General features: G+C 47.6%; 2 protein-coding genes and 1 long non-coding RNA gene across 3 annotated transcripts in view; 1 reads left to right on the forward strand and 2 right to left on the reverse strand.

The window, feature by feature from the left end:
* Positions 1 to 25,198, reverse strand: part of CIB3 (calcium and integrin binding family member 3) — a gene marked incomplete at its 5' end in the record, with an annotated part of 53,067 nt that overhangs the window by 27,618 nt on the left and 251 nt on the right. The gene's annotated exons all lie outside the window — the stretch shown is intronic.
* On the reverse strand, positions 1,471 to 17,525 carry LOC128849235 (uncharacterized). The gene is made up of 3 exons (XR_008447246.1): positions 14,836 to 17,525; positions 13,933 to 13,955; positions 1,471 to 3,307 (listed from the first exon to the last, which is right to left on the reverse strand). It is a non-coding gene; the product is annotated as an uncharacterized LOC128849235 (long non-coding RNA).
* Positions 18,531 to 21,242, forward strand: KLF2 (KLF transcription factor 2). Its single transcript, XM_054049878.1, has 3 exons — positions 18,531 to 18,687; positions 19,077 to 19,968; positions 20,352 to 21,242. Exons 1-3 carry the CDS (start codon positions 18,613 to 18,615, stop codon positions 20,525 to 20,527), a joined length of 1,143 nt encoding a protein of 380 aa, XP_053905853.1. The 5' UTR covers positions 18,531 to 18,612; the 3' UTR covers positions 20,528 to 21,242.

Here is a 25,198-nt window from a genome sequence, read left to right on the forward strand (position 1 = left end):
AAGGCATACAGCAACATTCTACCCAAACTATTCTAGAATTTTAGGACTCTAAATACATTATATGTATATTTATATATACAATAAGGGTTTGGGTGGAAGGAAAAAAGTGTGCTGAAGCATTTAATTCTAAAAACCTGCACTATGGCTAAATAACTTCTTTTTTGCACGGATATCTCTGCCTATAGAGTTAAGAGCCTTCCTCCAATCCACCTCTCAGACAAAATAATTTGGTTCTTATATGTGTGAGTGGGCGTATTTGCATGTGTATCCATACGTAGATTGTATAGAATCACAGGATCATAGAATAGTTTGGGTTGGAAGAGACCTCAAAGCCCATCCAGTCCCACCCCTGCCATGGGCAGGGACACCTCCCATTGGATCAGGGGCTCCAAGCCCCATCCAACCTGGCCTGGAACCCCTCCAGGGATGGGGCAGCCACAGCTTCCCTGGGCAACCTGTTCCAGGGCCTCCCCACTCTCATAGGGAAGAAATTCCTCCTTCTGTCCAGTCTAACTCTGCCCCTTTCCAGTTTACACCCATTGCCCCTCGTCCTGTCCCCACAAGCCTTTGGGAACAGCCCCTCCCCAGCTTTTCTGGAGCCCCTTCAGGCACTGGAAGCTGCTCTGAGGTCTCCTGAGAGCCTTCTCCTCTCCAGGCTGAACAACCCCAACTCTCTCCGCCTGTCCTCGTAGGGGATGGTACAGAGAAGTTTTATCTATATTACATACGCATAAATATATATAATTTAATAAGAATGCAATTCAGTAACTAGGCTTGCTCTGCAAATGAAGTACCAATAAAAGATGAGTTATGATGTTATAAATCTCTATCAGGAAACTGGACCTTTGCTAAATTCAACAGCTGCAGCGCCTCGTACTTGCTGTCCGTGAAGGATTTTATAGAAAAGCAGAAAGCATTGAGTGGAAAACCCAAACCTGAGGTAGGCAGAGGCAGCTTTTTCACTCGCTGTTCATGAGGAGGGAAACAACTTTCATTTCTCTGGCAGCTGCGAGGGAGCAGCTGTGCAACGAGCGGCCGACTGAGCTGGAGCTGGTTTGCATGGCTTCACTTTCAGGGAAATGGGACCAGAGATGTGCACGTATCTCAGTGCCACTGGCTGGATGGTCTTTTACTGTACCTGGGAAACTCCATCTCTGGAGGCTTTCCTCTCTCCTGGGAGAGAATTGAACATCCTGTTAGAGTGAAGGAGAGCTAAGGCTCATCTGGTTGATTTAATACTTTGATACGACGTTGATTGAACCCAGATACAAATCCTAAAGATAAAGCCATACATCCTGAAACATTAAAAAAAGCTTTATTTTATCTGTCATCCTGTACTGAAATGTCCTGAGGGTCTCAGGAAGGCTTCAGCTTCTTTGGACGTGGCTGTTTGGACTGGATTGCCAAGGAGCAGCTCCAAAGATCCAGGACAAATCTACCCCACAAAAAGTCCTTGCTGGTCTGTGGCCCTCAGGCTGGGAACCCAGGGAAAGGGCAGCTCAAGAGTTAAAAAAAAAAGAAAAACAAAACTTGGGGGAAGGAGAGAATTGGGCAAACACATCTCTTGAAGTTTTTCTGCAGGTGGCTTCAGTTTCAAAGCCACTCGTGTCCTTCAGCGCAGAGTATGTGGCCGTCCACAGCCCCTTGAGGTTTGCTGAGCGACTGTGAAGCTGCTGGAGCCGAGAGCGGAGCTTTATATAGAGGAGTTGTGGGGAGAACCGACAGTGCAGAGGCTGCAGAACAGCCTGGTGGGTTCAATTCCAGCTTCGAGAGGAGCGAGGAAAGCAACAACAAAGGGCAGTAGTTTCAGGCTTTGAAATGCCAGCTCGCAGCACGGAGGCAGTGCAAAATAATACTTTGTAAACTTCTTGTTTAGGAAAGAAAAAAAGCAGAACACTTCCTTTAATGACACACGAGCTGACAGTGGTGCTTTTATGAGTCTTCCCTACTCACCGATGAATCACTGGATGGAAGTGCAGGGACAGACTGTTCCTATCTAAAGGCTGCCGTCCCGGAGGTTCTCTGCTGCCCCAAACAAGATACTGCTCTTGCTTTTGCCCTCCCGTATCATCATCATCAATTCAGCTGATCCGAGCTCGAGCAGGGCGGATCAGCCCAAGATCACCTGGGATAACCCAGTGGTTTGTGTGTCACCAGCAGAGCCGTGGAGGAAGGCGGCTCCATCCCCAGACCATGGCTCTGGGCTCTTGATGCCAACATCTTGGCCGTGTCACCACCACCACAGCTCGGGCTTGTGCCAAGGTGCCTCTGGAGCTTATCAGGCTTTTCTTCCATCGTATTCATTCCTAATGCACTTCATATGTGTAGACATTTCCCTTCGCAGGCTTCCGTTCTTTCAAAATTCCTTACATTTTAGATTATATATCCTCGGGTTTGATCTTTTGCATTAAAAAATATGCTTTCATTCGAAGCTTAATAGTGAGGGCTCAGAGCATCTGCCAGAGTTCCTGGCACAGCCAGCGTCCTACAGGAGCAATTATTTTCCAGTGAGTCTCTAAAATTGCTTATTTACTTTCACTTGTATGCCAAAAATACTTTAAAATCAGGACAGTTTTTTCCAGTTACACAATCACCAGAAATATCTTGACTCCATACACTTCCACTGTGGTTCAATAGTCAATCTGAAAATAGTCAGAACGGATTATAAAGTATGTAAAAAGCCTTCTCTCCCAGGATTCAGCAGCCCAGGTCCATGCGTCCAAGTCAACAAACACTACAAAGCTAAACCAATTCCCCGTCTTTTATATACGTGGGGAAGGGAGACGGCCAAGGCGAGGGCAGCCGATCTCTGCTGCTCTTCACCGGCTTCCTGAGTGGAATTATCGCAGCCAACCACTTCTAGAAAGTCCTTTCATGTCTGTTCACGTCGGGTTTGTTACTGCTCTTGGCAAAACAACACAACAGTTGATCCCTGAAAAGCCACCGGCTTGAAGATTTTTTTTTTCCATTGGAGTTTTTAATTAATTGTTGCTAATCTAGGACACCAGTGTGGGACCTTGGCTGCTACAACCCCTTCGATTTATCAAAAGCACTGATAAAAACACAGTTTTCAGTAATCCCAAGTTGTGTCAGATCCTCTCCCCTCCCTATCCCCAGGGCACAGGTAACAAAAAGTACCATCTTCTAAAGGTCTCCAAGCACTTTGCAGATTGAGGGCTCCATTTGTTTTCCTTACTCATGCATATTTTCAATTCCCTTTAAGTTTCAACGGTTTGCTTGGGTGTAATTCAGAGCAGGCTGGGGCCATACATATTTTGCATACCGACGAGTTATGTGAGTCCAATTTCTGGGAAAAAAAAAGAAAGATTATCCGAGCATTATGATGCAGCTGAGGAGTGACTGGCTGGGGAAAAAAAAATTACAACAAACCCAGGAGGATTTACTTTGTAATATTAAGTTTGTGTTCACAAATGAAAGCAAGCGTTGTGTCCATCAACTTAGACAAGATATAACGAAGAATTTCTTCCCTATGAGAGTGGGGAGACCCTGGAACAGGTTGCCCAGGAAAGCTGTGGTTGCCCCATCCCTGGAGGGGTTCCAGGCCAGGTTGGATGGGGTTTGGAGCCCCTGATCCAATGGGAGGTGTCCCTGCCCACTGCTGGATGATCTTTAAGGTTCTCCCAACTCAAACTAGTCTATGATTCTATGAATGAGCAGAACAGAATGGAATCAGCCTTTCTCCAAACCTACTCAAGAACCATGGCCTTAATTTGTAGGTTTAAGTTACTAGCACTCTTTTTGGGTCTTTTTTTTTTTTTTATATATATATATAAGGCCTCTAGACTTGAAATGATATTGCAAAAGTAGAAATAGCATGATAAACCTTCAAAGCTGAAATAAAAAAGAACCTGTGTTTTAACTTAGCATTGAGTATTTATACAGCCGGCACCATTTAGTCCGGCATGTTTGAATGAGTGCAAGTCTGTGGTTGCAGTTGTGTATAAAAATATTGTAGCCTGCTCCTGCTTTAGGAGCTAAACTTCAGTTCCCAATAGCTCCCTCTGTAATTCTCTTTCCAAATAAAAGGAAGAACTATTCCTGGCTCGTAACGGTGTATTTCTGTGGCTTCTTGAACTATAATGAAGGCAGTCTGGAATGTTAAAAATTATATACTCAATGCCAGCTCTTAACCCACAGTAATTTAGGCTTTAAATGTTTTGAAGTTTACATTTTGAGTCTGTTATTGTACAACTTTTTAATTAAAATGTTGCTGCAGTCCAGATCACTAATGCTTCTTGCTCAGAGATCCATTAACATCTGTCTTAAAACCACTACTTAGGGAGTTTGATAATTTTGGTATTGAGGGTGAAGGCCATCTGCTTGGAAAATTATTTGGTTTTTATTTGGCTCCTTCTAATTGTAGAAATTCAAAGACATCTTTGATATCTACTGGATTCCAGTGATGGAAACATGAGTTCTCCTGCTGTAAATGCTTCGGTGCTTGTCTCTACTGTAGACTTTCCTGCTGCAGTTCAAGAAACAATCTGCCAAGCTGTCACTGATGAATCAGGTTTGGATTTTCCCTGTAGAGACAACGTGAACCATTGCTGCTCATTACTGTCTCTGTGTTTTCCCATCAAAATGCTACTAAATAAATGAGAAAAAATGTGACGGGCTCACTTGGGCCTCCTAGATGTCATCACAATCCAATAATAGCTATTCTTTGGATTCACAGCCGCCTGGACTCTCCTAGTAAAGACCCACAGCAGAGAGGCTGAGACGTCTATGTGTGAAATACGTCTTCACATTTACATCCTCTGTGCAATGGGAATTTAGTCCAATACCAGTGAGAGACACAAACCCTCTCAAGTCCATAGCAGTGATAGGGTTGAGGTTTTTGGGAAGGGGTGGTGGCAAGTGTCTGAGTGTTCCCCCCAAAGGCGATGTCAGAGCTGGCCCAATTTTTGAAGAAGATTCCCTCAAGGATTTCTCAGCATGGTCCCAGAAACAGAGTCATAGACTAGTTTGGGTTGGAAGGGAACTTAAAGATCATCCAGTTCCAACCCCTACCATAGGCAGGGACACCTCTCACTGGATCAGGGGCTCCGAGCCCCATCCAACCTGGCCTGGAACCCCTCCAGGGATGCAGCAGACACAGCTTCCCTGGGCAACCTGTTCCAGAGCCTCCCCACTCTCATAGCGAAGAAATTCTTCCTTATATCTAGTCTAAATCTGCCCCTCTCCAGTTTATACCCATTGCCCCCATATCTCTCCAGGACACCGTTTTAGTCCCAAGACGTTGGCCAGCCCAGAGTGGCAGTCTCTTCCATCCTCTTCCCGAAGCAGATCTGCTTTCTCTGACAACTCATTAAAACCTACACGACCCCAGAGCAGAAGAACCCTGAAAGAAGACACAGATACTGCGTTCCAGAAAAGCAGCGTTCTAACAGCGGGAAGCATCCTGTCCAACCACAGCCTGTATACTGTACAATTACACAGCTATTATTCTATTTACATTGACTAATTATTGTGCAATGAGAACAATTTCCACTGCAGTGTCCCTGGGACCTCTATGCGACTCCCTTCATGCAGCGTAAATTGTTTCTGAGAGCTTAGAGAAACCTCTGGGATGCTCCAAGGAAGAAAACAAAGCCCTCTCCTATCTCATCCCCCAGGCCCGCAGTCAGTCTGCCAAAAGGTACGCTGAAAAGCAGAGTGGGAATCTTTAGTTTCTGACCATGGAAGCTTTAGAACTTGACTTGACACCTTGATGTTGTGTACGAAGAGAAGTAGACTCCTCCGACACATCAGTTCAAATGAGCTCTCTTCACGCCAGCCACACGCATCCCCTGACCTGACATCGTATTCTGCACCATAATGTATTTTTAGCTTTGAATTTTGTTTTTCAGGTGTCAGTAAAATGAGGTGTTATTATTTCCACATAATCAAGGCAAAAAAAACCAGTTTCACTTTCTTTGAAGCTTTTTATCTCCCTACAACTGGATTTGAATCTCTGACTTCATCACCACAACCCCAGAGCCATAACCACAAGGGCCACATGGTCCCAGAGCTGTTTTTGGAGGTGGTAGTGATGTGAGTTATTTTAGAAGCTGCAAGCTATAAATTTCAGTTATATTTGAAGGAGGGTGAGTTGGCTTTGAAAGCCCCTGGTGAGGCTGTGCTTCAGCGACTGGGGGGCAATTACCGAGGCCGCGGGCAGGAGCGCGAACGGGAGGCTGTCCTCCAGTTTCTACCAGAAACCACCGAGTACAAACAGACAGCAATTGTGAACAGCAGTTAAACCGATTGTCCCTATTGGTATTACTATCCCAGGACAGGCTGTGACGCAGAAAGTCAATCTGCACAAAGTCAGTGTTTCATTACGCTGCACTCCAAATAGCATCAAAACAAGTCAATTTTTAGATTGCTTGACTGCACAAGATAAACGCAGCCCAACCACCTTGAGCCTGGTTTAAAAAGGCTTCGCCCTGACCCTGCAGTTCATGGTGCATTTTTTGCACTTACGGTTTCCTGCCTGAAAATAAACGTGAAGCTGCCATCGCAAACCACTTATTCCATTGCTACAAGCTGTGACTCTAAGTATAAAACTTACATTTGCAAAATAAGGATAATTTGTCAAAGCGATTTAAGAGCCTTGCATGCTAGGGCTCAATCAAAGGAGGATGCCCTGGCACAGACAAAGTCCAGGCATTGGGTAGGATATGAGATAAAAGCCCTGAACAAGGAGCGAACTGAACACTACAAAGAGTTACTAAAAACTACAAAATGTAGGATTCAGCTCCTTCACATCTACAAATTGTCTATGTTTTTCTTGTCTCGCAGGAGCAATTTTCAACTGCAAAATTTAACCACATCTGTGGGAGGGAATTCTGCTCCTCTGTTCCTCTCTGTAAGATCTCATCTGAAGGATTGGGTCCAGTTCTGGAATCCTCAACATAAGAAGGAGATGGAGCTGTTGGAACGGGTCCAGAGGAGGCTACAAAGATGATCGGAGGGCTGAAGAACCTCCTGTACGAGGACAGGCTGAGAGAGTTGGGGTTGTTCAGCCTGGAGAAGAGAAGGCTCCAAGGAGACCTTAGAGCAGCTTCCAGTGCCTGAAGGGGCTCCAGGAAAGCTGAGGAGGGGCTGTTCCCAAAGGCTTGTGGTGACAGGATGAGGGGCAATGGGGATAAACTGGAGAGGGGCAGAGTTAGACTGGACAGAAGGAGGAATTTCTTCATCATGAGAGTGGGGAGGCCCTGGCCCAGGTTGCCCAGGGAAGCTGTGGCTGCCCCATCCCTGGAGGGGTTCCAGGCCAGGTTGGATGGGGCTTGGAGCCCCTGATCCAGTGGGAGGTGTCCAACCCAGGGGGTTGGAACTGGATGATCTTTAAGGTCCCTTCCAACCCAAACTATTCTATGATTCTATGAAATGTAGATGACTTTGGGAGTAAAACCATAACAGTCATCTGCGAGATGGTGGTAGTTACTGATAAGAGATTGTGCTTGATACACTCGGCTCCCAGTTCAGTGTTTCATTGTCACTGGTGCAGGGAGGCACAGCTGCTGAGCTGCACTATTGCGACAGGTCAAACAGACATTCATTTCACTCTCTTCCTCATGCTATGGATGATTTTTCCCTTTGGAGATATTAACACTCAACAACCAAGTGCCAAGGGAAAGTCAGAGGGGCAAAACACTGCTGTTACACACACACACACACAAATATGGTCAACCTAAAAACCAGAATAATTTAATTTTTTGTTCCTATAAGGCATAACCTATTGGTTCAGGGTGGGACTGAAGAAACTGAAGGACCGAAGAGGTTCCTTTAAAGAGGAAGAAGATAAATCAGAGGGAATTCCACAAAGCCGTTGCTGTTAGCTAAGAACCAGCCCCATCATCCTAGGGTGGGATGAATTCTCCATCACTCTCTCCTTTAAGTACAAACAGAGCTTTATCATTTAACCTGCATACTCAAGCTGTGGATAATGAAAATTGGGGAGGAGAATGCACACATCTTACTGCCCAGCTAGCAAGGAAAAGGGCAGGGAAATCCTCCTGCTCCAGTGAACGGAGCCCTGACAACAATTGTGCTCATCCCTTCAGTGTTGGAGTTCAATATTGGGACTGCCGAGGCCAGGTAGACATTATCGATGGCTTCTTTTCATGCCCAGGGCAATAAATAACCCTTAAGGTGATGATGACCCAGACAAAGATGAGACTACTGGAAATAGTCCTAGAAAATAAGAGATTCTCGTAAGTCTCATGTTCTGGAGTTGTCAGCTATGACCCAGTGACAGTGGGAGATGTCACTTCACGGTAAAATTCCTCAGCATCTTGTAAAACGTCAACTCAGGAGAAAACAGCATTCGCAGCATCGAAGGTCACATCAATTTGGATACTTGGAAGCACTTTTGGAAGCAGGAGGCCTTTTGGAATCGCAGTGAAAAGTCTGCAAGGACAAATACAACGAAGGACTAACGTTACACATAAAACACGGGGTAAAGGCACCGGTAAATGCATGTGACCTCTTCTGCAGTCTCTCAGGAAATCAGAAGTCAGTCGTTCCTGCTCTAACTATTATTTAATAGCTGAGGAATGGCAGCACACAGAGCCCTGTGCTCAGCACTGGACACAGCCCCACTGAAGAGCTCACAACAGCCATTCTGTCCTGGCTTCCAGGAAGGAACCGTTGCTCCTGGAGCCTAAGAAAACCGTCCCAAAAATCGTGAAGGAAAAAGAAAAAAAAAAAAAAATCAAAACCCCCAAACAAACAAGGAAAACATTTCACTCGAGCCCATCTTTGGAAAAATATAAAAATATTTTTCCATCCCGAGCAATAACTATAAATAACGTCTGAACTATTAAAAGGGCGAGCGCAGAAAAAGGCTATTTACATAGGAGCATTTTGTGCTGTTTCAGTCTAATTTGTCACCGATGCAGGAGCCTCATACGTTAGCTGGAGGAAATCCAGAGCTTTCAAAGGTTTTCTGTCAGGGCTTGAAAAGTTGCCAGCTTTTTTAACGGAGCCGAGCAGTCTCAAGCCTGTTGTTCTCAGAGATTTTGCGAGCCAGGGCCGCATGTTAGCAGGAAACAGAGCCAAGTGGGCTTCCTGAGCGTCTGAGAGAGGAAACACTGTAATAAGCATGGAGGCTGTGGTTAAAAATAACTCTGGTATATAAAGGCTGAGAAGGATCCCCTCTCGCTCATACGCGCCGCTGCCTCTTGGCGGGCTGCTTCGCTCTGATTTCATGTGAATGAGACGCTTCGCCATCGCATCGGAGCAGGTGGTTCCTAAGCAGAAGAGGACAGAAAACAACCCGTGTAGAAGTCTACAGAGATAGCTCTGATTCTGGCTGTCTTCAGCAAGCAGGAACCTAGGCTTTATTTCATAGAATCATAGACTAGTTTGGGTTGGAAGGGACCTCAAAGCCCATCCAGTTCCACCCCCTGCCGTGGGCAGGAACACCTCCCACTGGATCAGGGGCTCCAAACCCCATCCAACCTGGCCTGGAACCCCTCCAGGGATGGGGCAGCCACAGCTTCCCTGGGCAACCTGGGCTCAACTATTTCAGGAGTGTTGTCAGGCTGAGCCGAGCTGCGGCCATGGACACGGAGTTTCGGTATCTAACTTTAGGCTGAAGTAAAAGTCAAGTTGAAAAATAACTGGGGTTTCTGTGATACGAAACTTAAGAAAAAGGGAAGAGGGCGAATCACGCAAGCTCTTGAGCAATAGGAGAAAGGGCCCCCTAACTTCTTACCACCAGACCAAATGGGGTTTGTACCACTTCTGCTCCAGCAGCTCTAATCCCACCTGGGGCCCCCACTCGCCTGGTATTGGCCACTAAATGTGGCCACCAGGAGCTGAAGGAGTTGGCCACGGGCAATCAGTGTTCTGCAGTCCCCCTGTGTTGCTTTCTCACCACCCTGCCTGCGTCTCCTTGCTGAATTTTACATAGAATCGCACCCACCTCTTTTCTTTCAAAGGTGGCGATTTTCCTTGCAAATATGGGATGAAAACCATCCTGGTTATTTGGCAAATCAAGGCACCCTTTTCCCCCGCTGTAACCTGACACCAACATCCACACTGAGCTCCATTCTGAACACTTCTTTGTAGCTCACATCATGCTGTAATTGGCAAAACACATTCTTCCCAGGCGTGTATTTTTATTGCAAACATTTATTTGGCACTTTATGTGGCAAATGAAAAGAAAATTTCACAACTCATTCTACAAAGTTGCATTGTATCAGGCTGTCCCTTGAAAAACATTTTATTGCTCAAGAATAGCTGTAACCGTTCAAGGGATTTCAACAGCATTATTCTCTTAAACTATAATTGCTGTGTACACTACATCTGCTATAGCACCAAGTACTAATAATTTTGATCAGCATCAACGCTGACAACTGGCATTTAATTCCACCCTAGAGCTTATTGCAGGCAATAAGTGTGGCATTCCTGGAAGGCGCATCAGCCAAACTATTTGGAATAAATGTTCAGGTGCATGAAAAAAAAAAAAGCTGAGGTTTTGTTTCTGAATAGAAAGTCTTTTCTGCATGACACAAAGCACTGTTCCTAAGCTCAGATCATAGAATAGTTTGGGTTGGAAGGGACCTTAAATAATATCAGGGACAACCTGTTCCAGGGCCTCACCTCTCCCATAGGGAAGAAATTCCTCCTTCTGTCCAGTCTAACTCTGCCCCTCTCCAGTTTATCCCCATTCCCCCTCATCCTGTCACCACAAGCCTTTGGGAACAGCCTCTCCCCAGCTTTCCTGGAGCCCCTTCAGCACTGGAAGCTGCTCTAAGGTCTCCCAGAGCCTTCTCTTCTCCAGCTTGAACAACCCCAACTCTCTCAGCCTTTCCTCCTACGGGAGGTGCTTGCAGGGGTTAAATACATAAATATCCTAAAAGGTATTAATAGCTCAAGGGAAAAAAAAAAAAAAGGGCTCAACAATAAACATAATTGTCTGGGGAAAAAAAAAAAGTCCGTCCCAAAAATAACCCACTGCAGTTTTAAAGCTTAATCATAATGATATAACGAATTGTGATCATGGAAAAAAAAAAAAATCTATACCATTCTGGATACTCCAATGATCTAAGGCTGCAAAGGACTCCACAGCCCAGGAAGAGAAATGAGCTCAGCTGCTCTATACATGCAGCCTATCATGCAGAGATGCCTGTCTTCCTCTCACTGGCCAATTCACCAGCTCTGATTCATACTTCCATGTATTCAAACAGGGAAAGTAATTCCAGGCAGCCAGCAATACCAATTAACAGTGTCACAGTTAATGAAATGCTTGCTCCAGTATTTCCCATTACTCAACTGCAGGACATATGACTAATAAATAATACAGGTGCAGTACAAAGAAGGTATTTTATAAACGAGAAGTAAAGCCCACACGATCATCACGTTAAACAAGGCTTTCCACCTTACACCCTATATGAACTCCTACTTTGTCTATTTGGTGACTAAACCTCCACTTATCAGATAAAAACATCACCTAGAAAGATGTTCTGTATGTCAATGAGGGAAACAAACCCCAAGCCTTCCTCATTTCTAAGCAATTTTCGACTTGTGGCTGGTTTTAAGCTGTGTCCAGTCTTCTCTTTCCCTCCCCCAGTTAAAACCTGTGAACTTCAAAGTGACAAAAACTCTGCCAAGGCAGCCCAGCTGCATCTGGCGTGCTGACTCAGACTGCAACAGATCTCACAAATTAAAAAGAGAGAAAAGTGCATCTGATTAGCTCTTTGAAGAGCCCTCAAACAGAATTTTTTTTTCCCTACGTTAATTAAACCCCAAACACAGTTCTCGCGTCTAAAACCAGTTCGCTTAGCACATCTTACAACATTACAGCCATCCCAAGTGGACTTTGAGATAAGGCATCATTTTACTTCTGCTCCTATCATCTCCAACCAGTTATAGAATCATAGAATCATAGACCAGTTTGGGTTGGAAGGGACCTCAAAGCCCATCCAGTGCCACCCCTGCCATGGGCAGGGACACCTCCCACTGGATCAGAGGCTCCAAACCCCACCCAACCTGGCCTGGAACCCCTCCAGGGATGGGGCAGCCACCACTGATCTGGGAAACATGCTCCAGCGTCTGCATTTTGGGAGAGAACTCACATAATGTTGTTGCTGCCCCATCCCTGGAGGGGTTCCAGGCCAGGTTGGATGGGGTTTGGAGCCCCTGATCCAGTGGGAGGTGTCCCTGCCCATGGCAGGGGTGGGACTGGATAGGCTTTGAGGTCCCTTCCAACCCAAACCAGTCTATGATTCTATGATCCCAAGTGGACTTAAAGATAAAGCACCACTTTACTTTTGCTCCTATCGTCTCCAACCAATTATGTGAGTTCTCTCCTGAAATGCAGACCAGGAAAGACGTGGCTAGAACAAAAATCTCACGACGTTAACACTCATTCTGCTCCAGAATTACACGAGTTTCATCTTATTGCACTCCTGACTGGTGGAAGCTCTTCACATGTTTGTTACTAGTACCAGTAATTTTGCTGAATGAAACCCCACAGGTGTTTTCCAACCCATCCTCCCATTTTTCCACATCCCTACGGCTCATTTCTCAACTAGAGATTCAATTCTTTAATAAAAAGTATTTGGCACCAACTAAAATCTGCCCATCACAATCAGTGGCCGATATTTTAAGCAGTTTCACCGGTACAATCAAACACTCTGGCAGAGTTTTTGAAACTGCGGTATCGTTTCACAGTTCTGTAGAAAAAAAAAAATGCTCTGTCAAATGTGTTTTTAATCGACAGCTGAGAGGGACATCTGCAATACAGCATGTGTTCATCCAACACACACAGCAGTAAAAGCTGGCAGAAACACAACTACATATCTAATCAAAGCTGATATTTAAAAATTGGCATGAATTATTTCGATTTGAAGAATCCCCAAGTAAAAAACGACAAAAAATCATTTACAGCTGAACCCTATCATTCTTCACACAGCAAACTCAAGTAACAACACATAATTACCTCGATTAAATTCACTAAACAGCTGATTTGTTGCACGATTTACTGAACCATGAAGGTACTTAGAGACAGGAACAGTATTTTCTTGCATATTTCTGCAAAAGATTTTCTTTGTATAAGTTGATTTTAGTTATTGGAATGGAATTGAAGGTTATTTTCCCTTCGCATCGCTGGGCGTCTGCCCGGTCAAAGCGTGCAGTGGTTCAAAGTACCAACGCTTGACATTCACTGATCTTCGTGAACGGAGTTAATAAGCTTTTACTAACGCGAATTAAGATTGCCATCACAATGAATGGAAATGATAGAAGTGTCAATACTCGTGCTGAAAAAGCAGAAGTGCTAAAACCCATTTCTGTTCTCTCTTTGGGAAGGAGCCAGATGCTGTATTCAGATCAGACAATAATGATGTCGAAATACTTTCCATTCCAGTAACTAAGGAGGATGTTAAAACAACTGCTACTCATCTCAAACAATATTAAGTTGCCAGGTCTGGGTAACTTATAAGGAAGTGTTTCAAAAGACCGAGCGAAGGACATATCCAGATGGTTAATGTTTATTATCAATCCATTGCAGAGCAGTGGGGAAGCCCCAGGTGACTTGAAGAATGTTAATATTATGTCAATATTTTAACAGGGTAAACAGAATGACCCAGAAACGTCTGTCAGCGTTACACAAACCTGGGCAAGGAACCGGGAGGGCTCGATACATAAAAAGCATTAGAAATAACGATGGTTTAGTTAATGACAATGGCTTTTAACAGTGTTCTAAATAAAGCGGCAGCGCTGATGTAACAAGCGAATCTCTGTAAGGCTTTGCCTCGGTGCAGTATGATTTGCACGGTAAGAAAGAAGAACATGACAAATCAATATGGTGTGCACACGCAGCTTGGGCCAAACCCAAGCTGAGACATCTTGAAATCTCATTTCAGTTTTAATCAAGCGGGTTTATTAGCTCTTGATCTTTTTTTTATCTTGACTTACCATTCAACGTCGTTAACAATGACCTGGAAGAAAACAGAAACTGTTACTGATAAAGTCCTAGAGGACAAAGATCGAGGAAGTGCAGCATAATTTGAAGAACGTGCCATTGTTAAGAATTATTATAACTGCTTCACTATCCAAGCAGAAACAAACACCACGCATGGCCACACTGACAAGCTTAGGGCTGTGCTTCGAGGAATGAAAAATGTAAGCAACTATATATTTTGGCATAGGCAAAAAGAGGTTCCTACCTAAGCCAACCTGGGGCAGCGGGAGACGGTCATTGTCCGATGCCTCTTCTCCCCGGTGCCTTTATGAGAGTGGGGAGGCCCTGGAACAGGTTGCTCAGGGAAGTTGTGGCTGCTCCATCCCTGGAAGGGGTTCAAGGCCAGGTTGGATGGGGCTTGGAGCCCCTGATCCAGTGGGACTTGTCCTTGCCCATGGCAGGGGGTGGCACTGGATGATCTCTAAGGTCCCTTCCAATCCAAACTATTCTATGATTCTCTGACTGGGAAGCTGCGATGGGGTGGAAGATCTGGAGGAGAGGAAGGTTTGTGTAAGGGTTCCTCATGGGTGAGAACACGCAAGCGCAGTCCTCAGCTCAAAAAGGAGCGACTCGTATTTGTCTGCTGCTCCACATCTCCAGAGCCCAGACCTCAAGAAAGATTTTGGCAATATGCACGTGCTTCAGAGGAGAATCACAAAAAATATTAAAGGGAAATATATCAGACTAAAAACTTAATAAGCCCCTTCAACTTCAGGTGTCAAAGAGATGGTTCGCCTTTGTCTTCAAGTCCCTGAATGGGAAATACCTCCACTCATAATAGGTCTGGTCCAAAAGGTTCCTTTATCAAATTAATTCATGATCTTACTTTAATCAGGCTGCAGGATTAAATCACTCACCTCAAATAAAGACACTCCAAAACACATCTATGTTTTTCATTTCATGTGGTTGTTTACATCATTCGATCAACTTCCTTGAGAGCAGCTTCTAAAAGGCACTCAATCTGAATTTGCAGTTTAAATTGGCAACAAAAAACCCGTATAGGCAACAGAACTGCGGCAACTGGAGGTGCTGGGCAGGGGAATCCTCCCTGTTGCTGGTCCCATTTGAATATGAAGTGCTTGCTCCCAGTGTTACTGGTGCTTTGGAACCTCGGGGCTAAGAGGTCTCACTCTCAGCTCATTTACCCCGGTAGGATTACGTTTGCTCTACATGCAGCCAGGACTTTTCTGAGAACAATCTCATGAGAAAGGAGTTTTTTGTTTGTTTGTTTGAGTTCTGTAATGACTCAGAGTGCTCTAGCAGCCAGGTGACTTGGGCACTCACCAGCCCATCCAGCTGCAGTGTGTCACAGTCCATCCCCCCAGCTTCGAGCCTTCTATTAACGTGTAGAATCTTGTTTGCAAGCCCTTCAAACGCTTCTCTTGGTGTAAAAGCAACAACAGAGATCAGCAGCAACACCTAGAAAAATCAACTTTGCCATAGAAAAATGGTTCAGCCTGTGTTTGCTTTGGCTGGAAGACAAATCACACATCATTTAGCTCTCCTCTATCCACAGCATATTAACAAATACTTTCTAATCTCACATTCTTCACATTTATACACCAGTGGCATCACTCCTGATCTGGGCTGCCGTGAGTGAGATCAGTGCCAGGCTCCTGGGTTCAGATATTTAAAATAAGCCTTACACAGAGCAAAAAGCCAGAAAACGTCAGCACGAGGATCACAGACCAAGTGGAAGGTCATGGTAAATTGTACCCAAGTTGTACAGAACGAGTGACTCACAATGTAAATAAATCTCACATTGGTCTCACCAGGTTTAGCAGAGCGATCAGCTTTTAGCTTCGCTGCTCTATTTGAAACCAGAAAGAAACTAAAAGCAGTGAACGTATTATTTGGTGCGCTTGGCTTTCATCCTTGCTACCCACTAAATATTTCCTCCACGCAACGAGAAAAACACATTTGGGTGACAGAATCCTCACAGTGCTACAAACAAACGTCCTTGCGGTGCCTACTGGAAGAGAGCATCCGACTGGAGCTCCCAACGCGATGGACACGTACAGTTGTATATCCTAGAAACAAAATATTTGGTTATAGCTGTTGCTGAAACCTCAAGCACATAAACTGACACAGCCATTCGGGGTGTGTTATCTGGGGAACATTCGCATTCATTCTGAATTCATCAGAGTATATTTTCTTGGCTGACTCACAGCTCCATATATACGTATCGTACACTTACTAAGATTTTATTAGAGGAAAAGAGTTTACATTGAAAGATTACACAAGTGTGACATTGCCGAGCTATGAGTCATACATCTTTGTGTACTTCGTTACCATGCATTCAGTGTATTGATTCGGCTCCAGTCACAGAAGTTTGGCTGCTCCTCCTGGCCATCCTGTGAACTTCTAGAATAAAAAGTATAGAAAGTTAAACGAGAGATATCCATTATTTTAAAACGCGCATAGCTATTGAGAAGATCATTTGCTCACCCTTAGCAACCGTGCTTTCCCAAGGTGGGCTCTAGCAAACATGGTCAAAATGCTGCTGAGAAGAAGAACCCACCAAGGGACATCGCTCCTTCCCCTCATGGCACACAGAGCGCATAAAAGTGAGAGTTGTTCTCCTACACCCTTCTGATCTCCAGCTCACTTAGAGATCCTTTGAGAAGCGATTGCAAAGGAAATACAGAGGAGGTACGGCGAAAGCATAGCTCTTTCCCTGAACAGGCTCTCAAAGAATCGGTCTGCCCTGTTATAGATCATCATTTTCCCTTCCTTTCAGAATCACCACTTTTGCTCTTGGCTGACGGCCAGGCAGCCGTGAACCTCAAAAACAGGACTCTGGGGCACCTTATCAAAAATTATAGGAGAATAGCTCCTTCAGACCGGGCATCTGAGCTAGAGGCCCAGGTAAGGGAGGAGAACAGCCTTTCCTTCCGAAAAAAAAAACCAGTCCAGGACCATAAATTGGCCACGAGTAGAGGAGATCACAGAAGCTACTTGCATTATTTCTCTCATCATGTCACAGGGAAACGTTGATCTTGGCAATCTCTGCGCAGCAAATGGAAACTCTGCTAGAGACCTGGACTGCCATTAAATGCAAGTCTGAGGCACTTTCCTAGCGGGGAGACCATGCAAGAGCGGCACTAAACACCTTTTTGTCAGTACAGAGATGGGGCTGTGAGCCCTTTAGGGTGACGGAGGGTCTCCATCACCATCTCACGGGCGTGGTTATGCACTCAGGGCACCTCCTGCTCAGAGCTGGTCCTTCCGTCTGCCCCAGGAATGCTGCCGGGCCATAGGGCAGCTGCCGTGAGGGGAATCAACACCCTCATTCACGGTGTCCTCCTCAGCACCCTCTGAGCAGGGACCCTGTACCACAGCAGGGCCTTCACAGCCTCTGTCGAGCTCGGACTCAACAGTGTCACCTCACCTCACAGGGGGTCCTTTGGTGTTCCCAGGCCAGGGACGCCTCAGTGTCCCCGTCCCACAGCAGGTCCCACACGGGGTCTCTCAGTGCCTGTTCCTCTGGTATCACAGAGGGCCCCCCAGTGCTCCTGGGGGTGGGACCCCCTCCATGGTCCCTCAGTCCTCAGCATTCCCCAGGGAAGGCAGAGACCCCTCAGCCACCCCCAGGGCTGGGATGCCCTCACTATCCCCTTAGCGACCCTCTCTGTGTCCCCTCACCCCTCGGTGTCCCCAAGGGAGGTTGTGACTCCTCAGCATCCCCTCAACCTATTGGGGGGTCCCACGGGGGGGCAGGGATTCCTCAGCATCCTTTAAGCCCACAAAGGTCCTTCAATGTTGCCAGGGCTGGGACCCCCTCCATGGCCCCTCATTCATCCCCGGGGAAGGCAGGAACCCCTCAGCATCCCCCCAGCCCACTGGGGTCCCGCAGTGTCCCCAAGGGAGGCAGAAACCCCTCACCCCACAAGGGTCCCTCAGTCTCCAAGGGAGGCAGGGACCCCAAAGCCCATAGGGACCTGGGGGGAGGCAGGGACACCCCCCCCAGCCCATGGCAGAGGCAGACACCCCCACAGCATCCCCAGGAGAGGCAGGGACACCCCCCCCAGCCCATAGAGGTCCCAAGGGGGGTGCAAGGACACCCCCCCCAGCCTGTGGGGGAGGCAGTGACACCCCCCCAGCCCATGGAGGCCCCAGGGGCATGCAGGGACCCCCCCCCCCCCCAGCCTTTGGGGGAGGCAGGGATCCCCTCAAGCATCCCAGAGGGAGGCAGGGACACCCCCCCAGCCCATGGGGGTGCAAGGACTCCCCCCCCAGCCTTTGGGGGAGGCAGGGATCCCTTCAGCATCCCAGGGGGAGGCAGGGATCCCTCTAGCACCCCTGGGGGATACACGGAGCCCTCAGTCCGTGGGTGTCCTGGGGGGGATGCAAGGACCCCCCCCAACCCACGGGGTCCCCAGGGGGATGCAGGGACCCCCCCCATCCCCGTCCCGCACCCCCCCAGCCCGGGGAGCCCCGCTCAGTCCCGCCCCGCTCGGGCTGGAGCCGCCGCTGCCTCCTTTTATACCGGGGCTAAATTTAGGCTCAGCCCGAGCCGCTGCCTCCGCCCGCCCCGTCCGGGACGCGTTTCCTCCGCTCCCTGCAATTGGCCTGAGCTCGCCCGCGCCCGCGTTATAAGGTGCGGAGGGCGGCTCGGCGCCGCGTCCCGCACCATGGCTCTGAGCGAGTCCATCCTGCCCTCCTTCGCCACCTTCGCCAGCCCGTGCCGCGAGAGAGCCCTGCACGAAGTGAGTCTCCTCTCCTCGCCCCGCTGAGAACGGCGCCGCTCAGCGCACGGGTGGCGGCGGCAGCGCCGGTCCGAGCCGCGCCTCAGCCCCGTCCGGAACCCCTGATCCCACCTCTGACCCTGTCTGGCACCCCCAAATCCCACCTCTGACCCCGTCTGGCACCCCCAAATCCCACCTCTGACCCCGTCTGGCACCCCCAAATCCCACCTCAGCCCCGTCCGGCACCCCCAAATTCCACCTGTAACCTTCTCCTGTGCTCCTAATCCCACCTCTAGCCCTGTCCCTTTGCTTTCTCCCCACTCATCTCCCCTAATCCCACCTCTATCCCTGTCCCTTCGCTCTCTCCCCAAATCCCACCTCTAACCTTATCCTTTGGCTTTCTCCTCCAGAGGTGGAAGTGCGAGCAGGAGGCCAAGACCCCCGCCGGCTCCTGGGGTGGCCTCTCCCCACGCAAGGAGGATGAAGACCTCAACAACGTGCTGGATTTTATCCTTTCCATGGGCAGTGACGGCTACGGGCAGGGTGCAGCCGGTGGGGACTATACCCCTGCCCAAGGGGACACCGGTGGTTTTTACCAGACCAACCCATCCCCGGGATGCTACAGCCCCCTGGAGCAGGGCAGCCCACCGCCCTACAGCGCCGGCATCGTGCCGGAGATGATGCGCTCCGAGATGGACTCCAGCTACTGCCCACCCAGCAATATCCACGGGCGATTCTTCGTGACACCCAGCTTCGGGGCCCCGCAGTTTGTTGAGAACATTAAGCCTGAGCCCGACATGGACAATTATGGACCGGTCCTGGGTCTGGTGCCCCAGGCTTGCCCAAAGATCAAGCAGGAGGGCAACGCAACTTGCATGATGGCCTACGAGCAGCCCCGAGTGGCCAACTCCCCCCAGATCCCTGGGGCAGAGACACCCCCGCTGAGCCCCGATGACCTCGTGGTAAACGACTGCCACACGCAGATGATGTGCCCCTCGTCTGTGTCCTTCCAGCAAAGCTACCATCCAGCCTCCAACTTCCACCACCCGCAGACCCATCTCCAGTACCAGAACACCTCCCAGTTTGGTCTTTTTGAGGACAGCCTACCCCTACAACCCTCTGCTCCCAGAGGCATGCTCACCCCTCCTTCCTCTCCTCTGGAGCTGCTGGACTCCAAACCAAAAAGAGGACGTCGGTCCTGGCCACGGAAGAGGACAGCCACTCACACGTGCACCTACGCAGGTTGTGGGAAGACCTACACCAAGAGTTCACACCTGAAGGCCCACCTCAGGACACACACAGGTAAATATGGCCTTCACCTGGAGATAACACCGTATGCCGGTTGCGATGGGCACCTGTATAACAGAGTTTGCAGCCTGTAGCCTCTCAAACTCTGGTGGGATTCATGGTGTAGCTATGGCAGGTGGTCAGGTCCATAACATCCAAGTGCTTTCCTATGTTTATGTTCATAAAAGCTCTTGCGAGGGCTTCCAGCCTCAGGATTTCCACTGCAGGTGTAGGTTAGCAAAGAAATTGCTAGAGCGGTCTCGTTGGGCTCGCTTGGATCTTAGCATGGAAGAGCTTGGTAGCAAATAAAAGGCTACACCGCGATGAACTGGGGAGGCTGCGTGGTGGAGGTGAGGTGGGAGTGCCACTCTGAGTCACCTCTCTGCTTTCCCCAACAGGTGAAAAGCCCTACCACTGCAACTGGGAAGGCTGCGGCTGGAAGTTCGCCCGCTCCGACGAGCTCACCCGTCACTATCGCAAGCACACCGGCCACCGGCCCTTCCAGTGCCACCTCTGCGACAGAGCCTTCTCCAGGTCAGACCACCTGGCTTTGCACATGAAGCGGCACATGTAGCCCGCGAGGCTCCCGCAGCGGACGATCTCGAACTGCTCAGGTGCAGAAGCGTTAGAAACTTGTAGCTGGTACTACGTAGGGAGGCACCGAAGCTCTGGCGGTGGACGCTGAGGAAGGTTTGACACAAGGAGACTTAGCCGGTCATCTCCTGCAGAGAATCGATGTGACTGTGTCAGCGAACGCCCGTCCCGCTCCGGGGCAGAGGGGTTATTTATGCAGCTTCTGGGAAGGGCAAATTTCCGTGAGGCTCCATACAGACTGTAGAGAAGAAGCTGTAAATATGTTTTTTTTCTCATTCTAACTGCCCAGTCCTAAGCTTTACAAGACAATGTTTGTATGGAAACTGCCTGAAGTTGACCCTAGAGGAGATTAATGAATGTTTCTGTAGCTAACGATGTTATTCTAGCTCTCGGTTGAAGGCATGGCTAAGAGAACACTCCTATTGTTAGACTGTTCGTTTCACAGGTGCAATAATATTCTTGTCTGCCATGATCTACACTAGAAGTACAGGGCTTGACGTCTTGTAAGAAAATAACCTATTTTACTGTAATTTTTTTTTATATATTGTAAATAATTTTATACAATGAGAAATATTGTATATGTAAATAGAAGACAAATGGGTATTTTGCCTATTTCTGTTTTTATAAAAACATAATTTTTTCAATGTTTGAAAACATTTCATCTTTTTAATAAAATAAGTTTTTAAGTGCTGTGATTTCCCTCTTCTCCTTTGAGATCTCGCTGTCACTTCTCCCCCTGAGCGCTGGACCAACAACCACCTGGTTAGGTTTTAAATTGCCGAGAAGATGCTTAAAAAATCTGAGCTATAGATTTTTTCTAAACAAGATACCGGAGCACATAACTCATTGGCAGCAGGAAACAAGATTCAGCGCGGTGCTTTATCAAAAATCAAATAGGAAAGTAGATCACCTTCGAAATATGCTTTCTAAAAATGGTTAAGTAAGCAACGCTGTAATTTCAGTCTCATTTCTAGTTTATGCTAGACTATTTTAATAGCATCCTTAATGTTTTCCAGATGCAGTTACAGTTTTGCCAGCAGTGTGTGGGTTTTTACTATAAATTTAAACACTGCATTTTTGTAATTACGGAGGCTTATTTTAAGGCATTCTTGTACATAAATTATCCTTGCTCTCCAGAGCTCAGCGCGGAATTCCAATAGAACAGTAGTGGAATTCAAACATAAATTCACAACACAAGTTCAAATACCTTCATAATTCATACCCAAAAACTTATGTTCACTTAATAATTCTGAATCCCACCTCGACTTCAGGAGTTAAGGAAGATATTTGCTATTTTTGAGGAAAAGAAGTTAGCCAGGAGTTCAGCTTATGAAAACTAACTCCAAACAAACTGGATCCTGTGATGGGTCCTCAACATAGGAGAGAGATGGAGCTGTTGGAACGGCTCCGGAGGAGGCTACAACGATGATCCGAGAGCTGGAGAACCTTCCGTATGAGGACAGGCTGAGAGAGTTGGGATTGTTCAGCCTGGAGAGGAGAAGGGCTGCCCCATCCCTGGAGGGGTTCCAGGCCAGGTTGGATGGGGTTTGGAGCCCCTGATCCAGTGGGAAGTGTCCCTGCCCATGGCACGGGGTGGGAATGGATGAGCTTTGAGGTCCCTTCCAACCCAAAGTAGTCTATGATTCTATGGTCACAGCAAGGCAAAACAACCCCTCACAAAGCACTTCCAGAGCTGTAAGTGAGTTCATGAGCCCAAACTGAATATCTACGATTACCCTGAAACTCTGAGGAGGCTCCTCTGGTTTTACAGCTCCGGTTTAGTGGTGAAGCTTTGACGCTTGTCAGACAAAATCGCCGATAATGAAGTGTGCACATTCAGCTGAATATTAGAGCTTTTTTCCTTAACAGCTGGATACTTGGAACTTGATTTTCATCAAGTTTGTGACATTTTTCTGCCTTTACAAGTTAGAAAACACAGGACTGAAATGAACAGGACTACATTTAAAATAACTACGAATATAGCCATTCTTCTGTGAAAGCAGAGGCTGTAGTTGGCCATGTGGAACAGATGTATTTTGAGCTTCTAATCACTGACATGGAAGAATGAGTTCCACATTTCACTTTTATGGCTCTTTCAAAGTAAAATATAAGGGAGATTTAACATTTCTTCATTAAAAACAAAAGTCATTTCTTTGCTAGAAAAGAAAAAAAAAATAAATTGCACAATCTAATTCCAGAAAGCGAGGATGACTTAAAGATGCTCTAAACTTAGCACATTTGTTGCTGCAACAGTTCTAGGTATTTCCTCCTCTTGCCCCACAGCTGAGGATTGTCACATTTCAGCGTGTCCTTTGGAGATTAGAACCACAGTTTTGAAATGAATTCTCGCCTTCACCTTTCCACGGTCACCTGCTTTCCTCTGCTCTCCCTGAAGAACTGGGAATGTGTCAGTCATCCCCAGGTTTCAGTGATGCAGCTGCAATGCTAAACCATTCCATCTTCTGAACCATCACTAGGGTTTGGGACCTCGCTGCCGTGGGTCCGGCGGTGCAGCTGGCTCTCAAGTTCTCCCTTTCCAAACGGGGAGAGCTTGGAAGCATCAGGACACGCTTACCTGGCTCTGCTCCTCCCCAGCCGTCTCCCTTGACCTCTGTTGGAGGCAGGGAGGCCCTCGGGTCTGGCCAGTTTTGCATCCTCCCAGATCCCAGAGGTGAAACTCAGCACAGAGCGTGGATGCCGCACGGCGCTCGCACGCAGAGTTAAATGTCCCTGCATTCACCAACCCTCAACCCCCATCGCAAAGGTGCTGCTCCTTCAAGTGCCTCCGCATGGGAAAGTTGACGCTTCCCCGTGCTCCGATGGAGCTGTGAGGGTCACAACCTCTGCCCCCTCCGTTCCTGTTCCCCAGAAGTTCTGCAGATAAGACCTCTCGTTATCTGCACGGCATCGTGTTACCAAACAACTTAAAACACCAGTGATGAGTGGGACCACGTTCTGCCGCGCGCCGTGTGAGGAGGGGCGGGTTGCGTCCTCTGAGCTTTTAGGCTTGTGGCTCACCCGAAAATAGGACAAAGCCACATATAAATAGAGAAAAACATACACAAATAAACAAACACGGGGTTGAAAGTGGGGAGAGATGGGGGCACAAATCACTGATAAAAGCTTATGACCCCCTTTATTTTAATTGTGGGAGGGAGGGGGGTGTGTGTGATAATTGCTGTGTGGTCTTTACAGGAAACTGCAGGTTGTTGAATCTCCAGATAATCTCGTAGCAGAGAGAGACGCTGCTCTCATTCTTCTCACATTCTATCATAGACTCAGAGAAGAGTTTGGGTTGGAAGGGACCTTAAAGATCATCCAGTTCCAACCCCTCTGCCATGGCACGGACACTTCTCAGTGGATCACGCTGCCCAAGGTCCATCCATCCTTTTTTAATCCCTGAAGTGGAAGACTGGACAAGGAACCCCCTGGCTTTCCTAGACTGGCAGGTTTGGAGCTGATCGCAGCTGGGGGAGTTTTCAAGCTTGAATTTTGGCCCCAGCTCCCTTTGTGCCGGGCTGGGGGTTCAGCTCATGCGAGGCTTTGGTTACTCACAAACTGCCTGAAAACATCGACTCACTCTACACTTTGGTCCTCCGTCCACAAGAAGTGCCAAAAAAAAGTTTGTCCGTTCTTCAAAATTACAGGATCGCGTGGTTCAGTGGTTTTCGGTGGCAGAGGCACTGTGGTTTCTATTTTGTGCACCTCTAACACAGAGTGGCTGTTAGGCTTTTCTTAAATGGAATTTTCAAAGCCAGAATCCCAAGCTCCAGCAATTTCTTTCGCTATTTTTAAATAAAAAAAACCCTACAACAAAGCCCTGTAGCCATCACTATGGTAACTGGCAGTGTTGGGGGGAAACAGAAAGAGGAAAATTCAATCCAAACCCCATGTAATTTAATAGGGAGAAAGCTCTCCCCACTGCTGACATTCCAAACGCGCTCAGTGGGATCTACAAACCTTACAATTCCTGTGCATCCCTGAAGCAGCTGCTCTCGGCTGGGTCTGTAACAGCTCCCACCTGCCCGGGACTCATCCTGCCTGCTGAGAGCAGCGAGGTTTGGGCTCCTGAACCCGGCCAGGATGGCAGCAACCCCTCTCTGGAATGCCCGAGGAGCCGGGCTCAGGCACAGCTCCGATGGGAGACGTGCCTCGCGTGGATTCGGAGAAGGAACAGGTTACAAACCAAACACCAGGAACAGAAAGCACGGAGCCATACGCGCTTCCCTGGAAGGAACTCGCTCAGCTTATTGATTCTCAGAGACTCTTTAAAGCTCCATTCTATTTGATCCCAAACAAGTGATTCCCCATCACCGGCTGAGATCGGGAACAGCCTCTGCCTGGAAACAGTCCTCTAAGAGCACGGGGGAGGCAGGGATTTATCCTGAACTTGCTAAGCAGAAAATATGATGTTTGATTTAATCTTTTGAGGTCTGACTTTTCAGCCACAGTTATTTGATCTTATAATACCTTCTGCAGACACAAAAAAATGAGTCACATGCGCTACTGTATATAACGAAGATGTATTAGCTGTAACCAAAGCACCTTTCCAAACACAAGGAGAGCAGGAGCAACACCGTTTTCATTCACTCTGTAACCACTCCCAGCATCGCTTACCCGCTGGCTTACCTGCTTCTGTTACAACTGTGCG

Source organism: Cuculus canorus, chromosome 27, assembly GCF_017976375.1.
Source record: "Cuculus canorus isolate bCucCan1 chromosome 27, bCucCan1.pri, whole genome shotgun sequence".
NCBI lineage: Eukaryota > Metazoa > Chordata > Aves > Cuculiformes > Cuculidae > Cuculus > Cuculus canorus.

What these genes read in the sequence shown, in the direction of transcription:
- KLF2 (XM_054049878.1), top strand. Translation starts at nt 18,613, where the DNA reads ATGGCTCTGAGCGAGTCCATCCTGCCCTCCTTCGCCACCTTCGCCAGC. An exon ending in GCGAGAGAGCCCTGCACGAA is followed by an intron (nt 18,688 to 19,076) that starts GTGAGTCTCCTC and finishes TTTCTCCTCCAG; the next exon opens with AGGTGGAAGTGCGAGCAGGA. An exon ending in CCACCTCAGGACACACACAG is followed by an intron (nt 19,969 to 20,351) that starts GTAAATATGGCC and finishes TTTCCCCAACAG; the next exon opens with GTGAAAAGCCCTACCACTGC.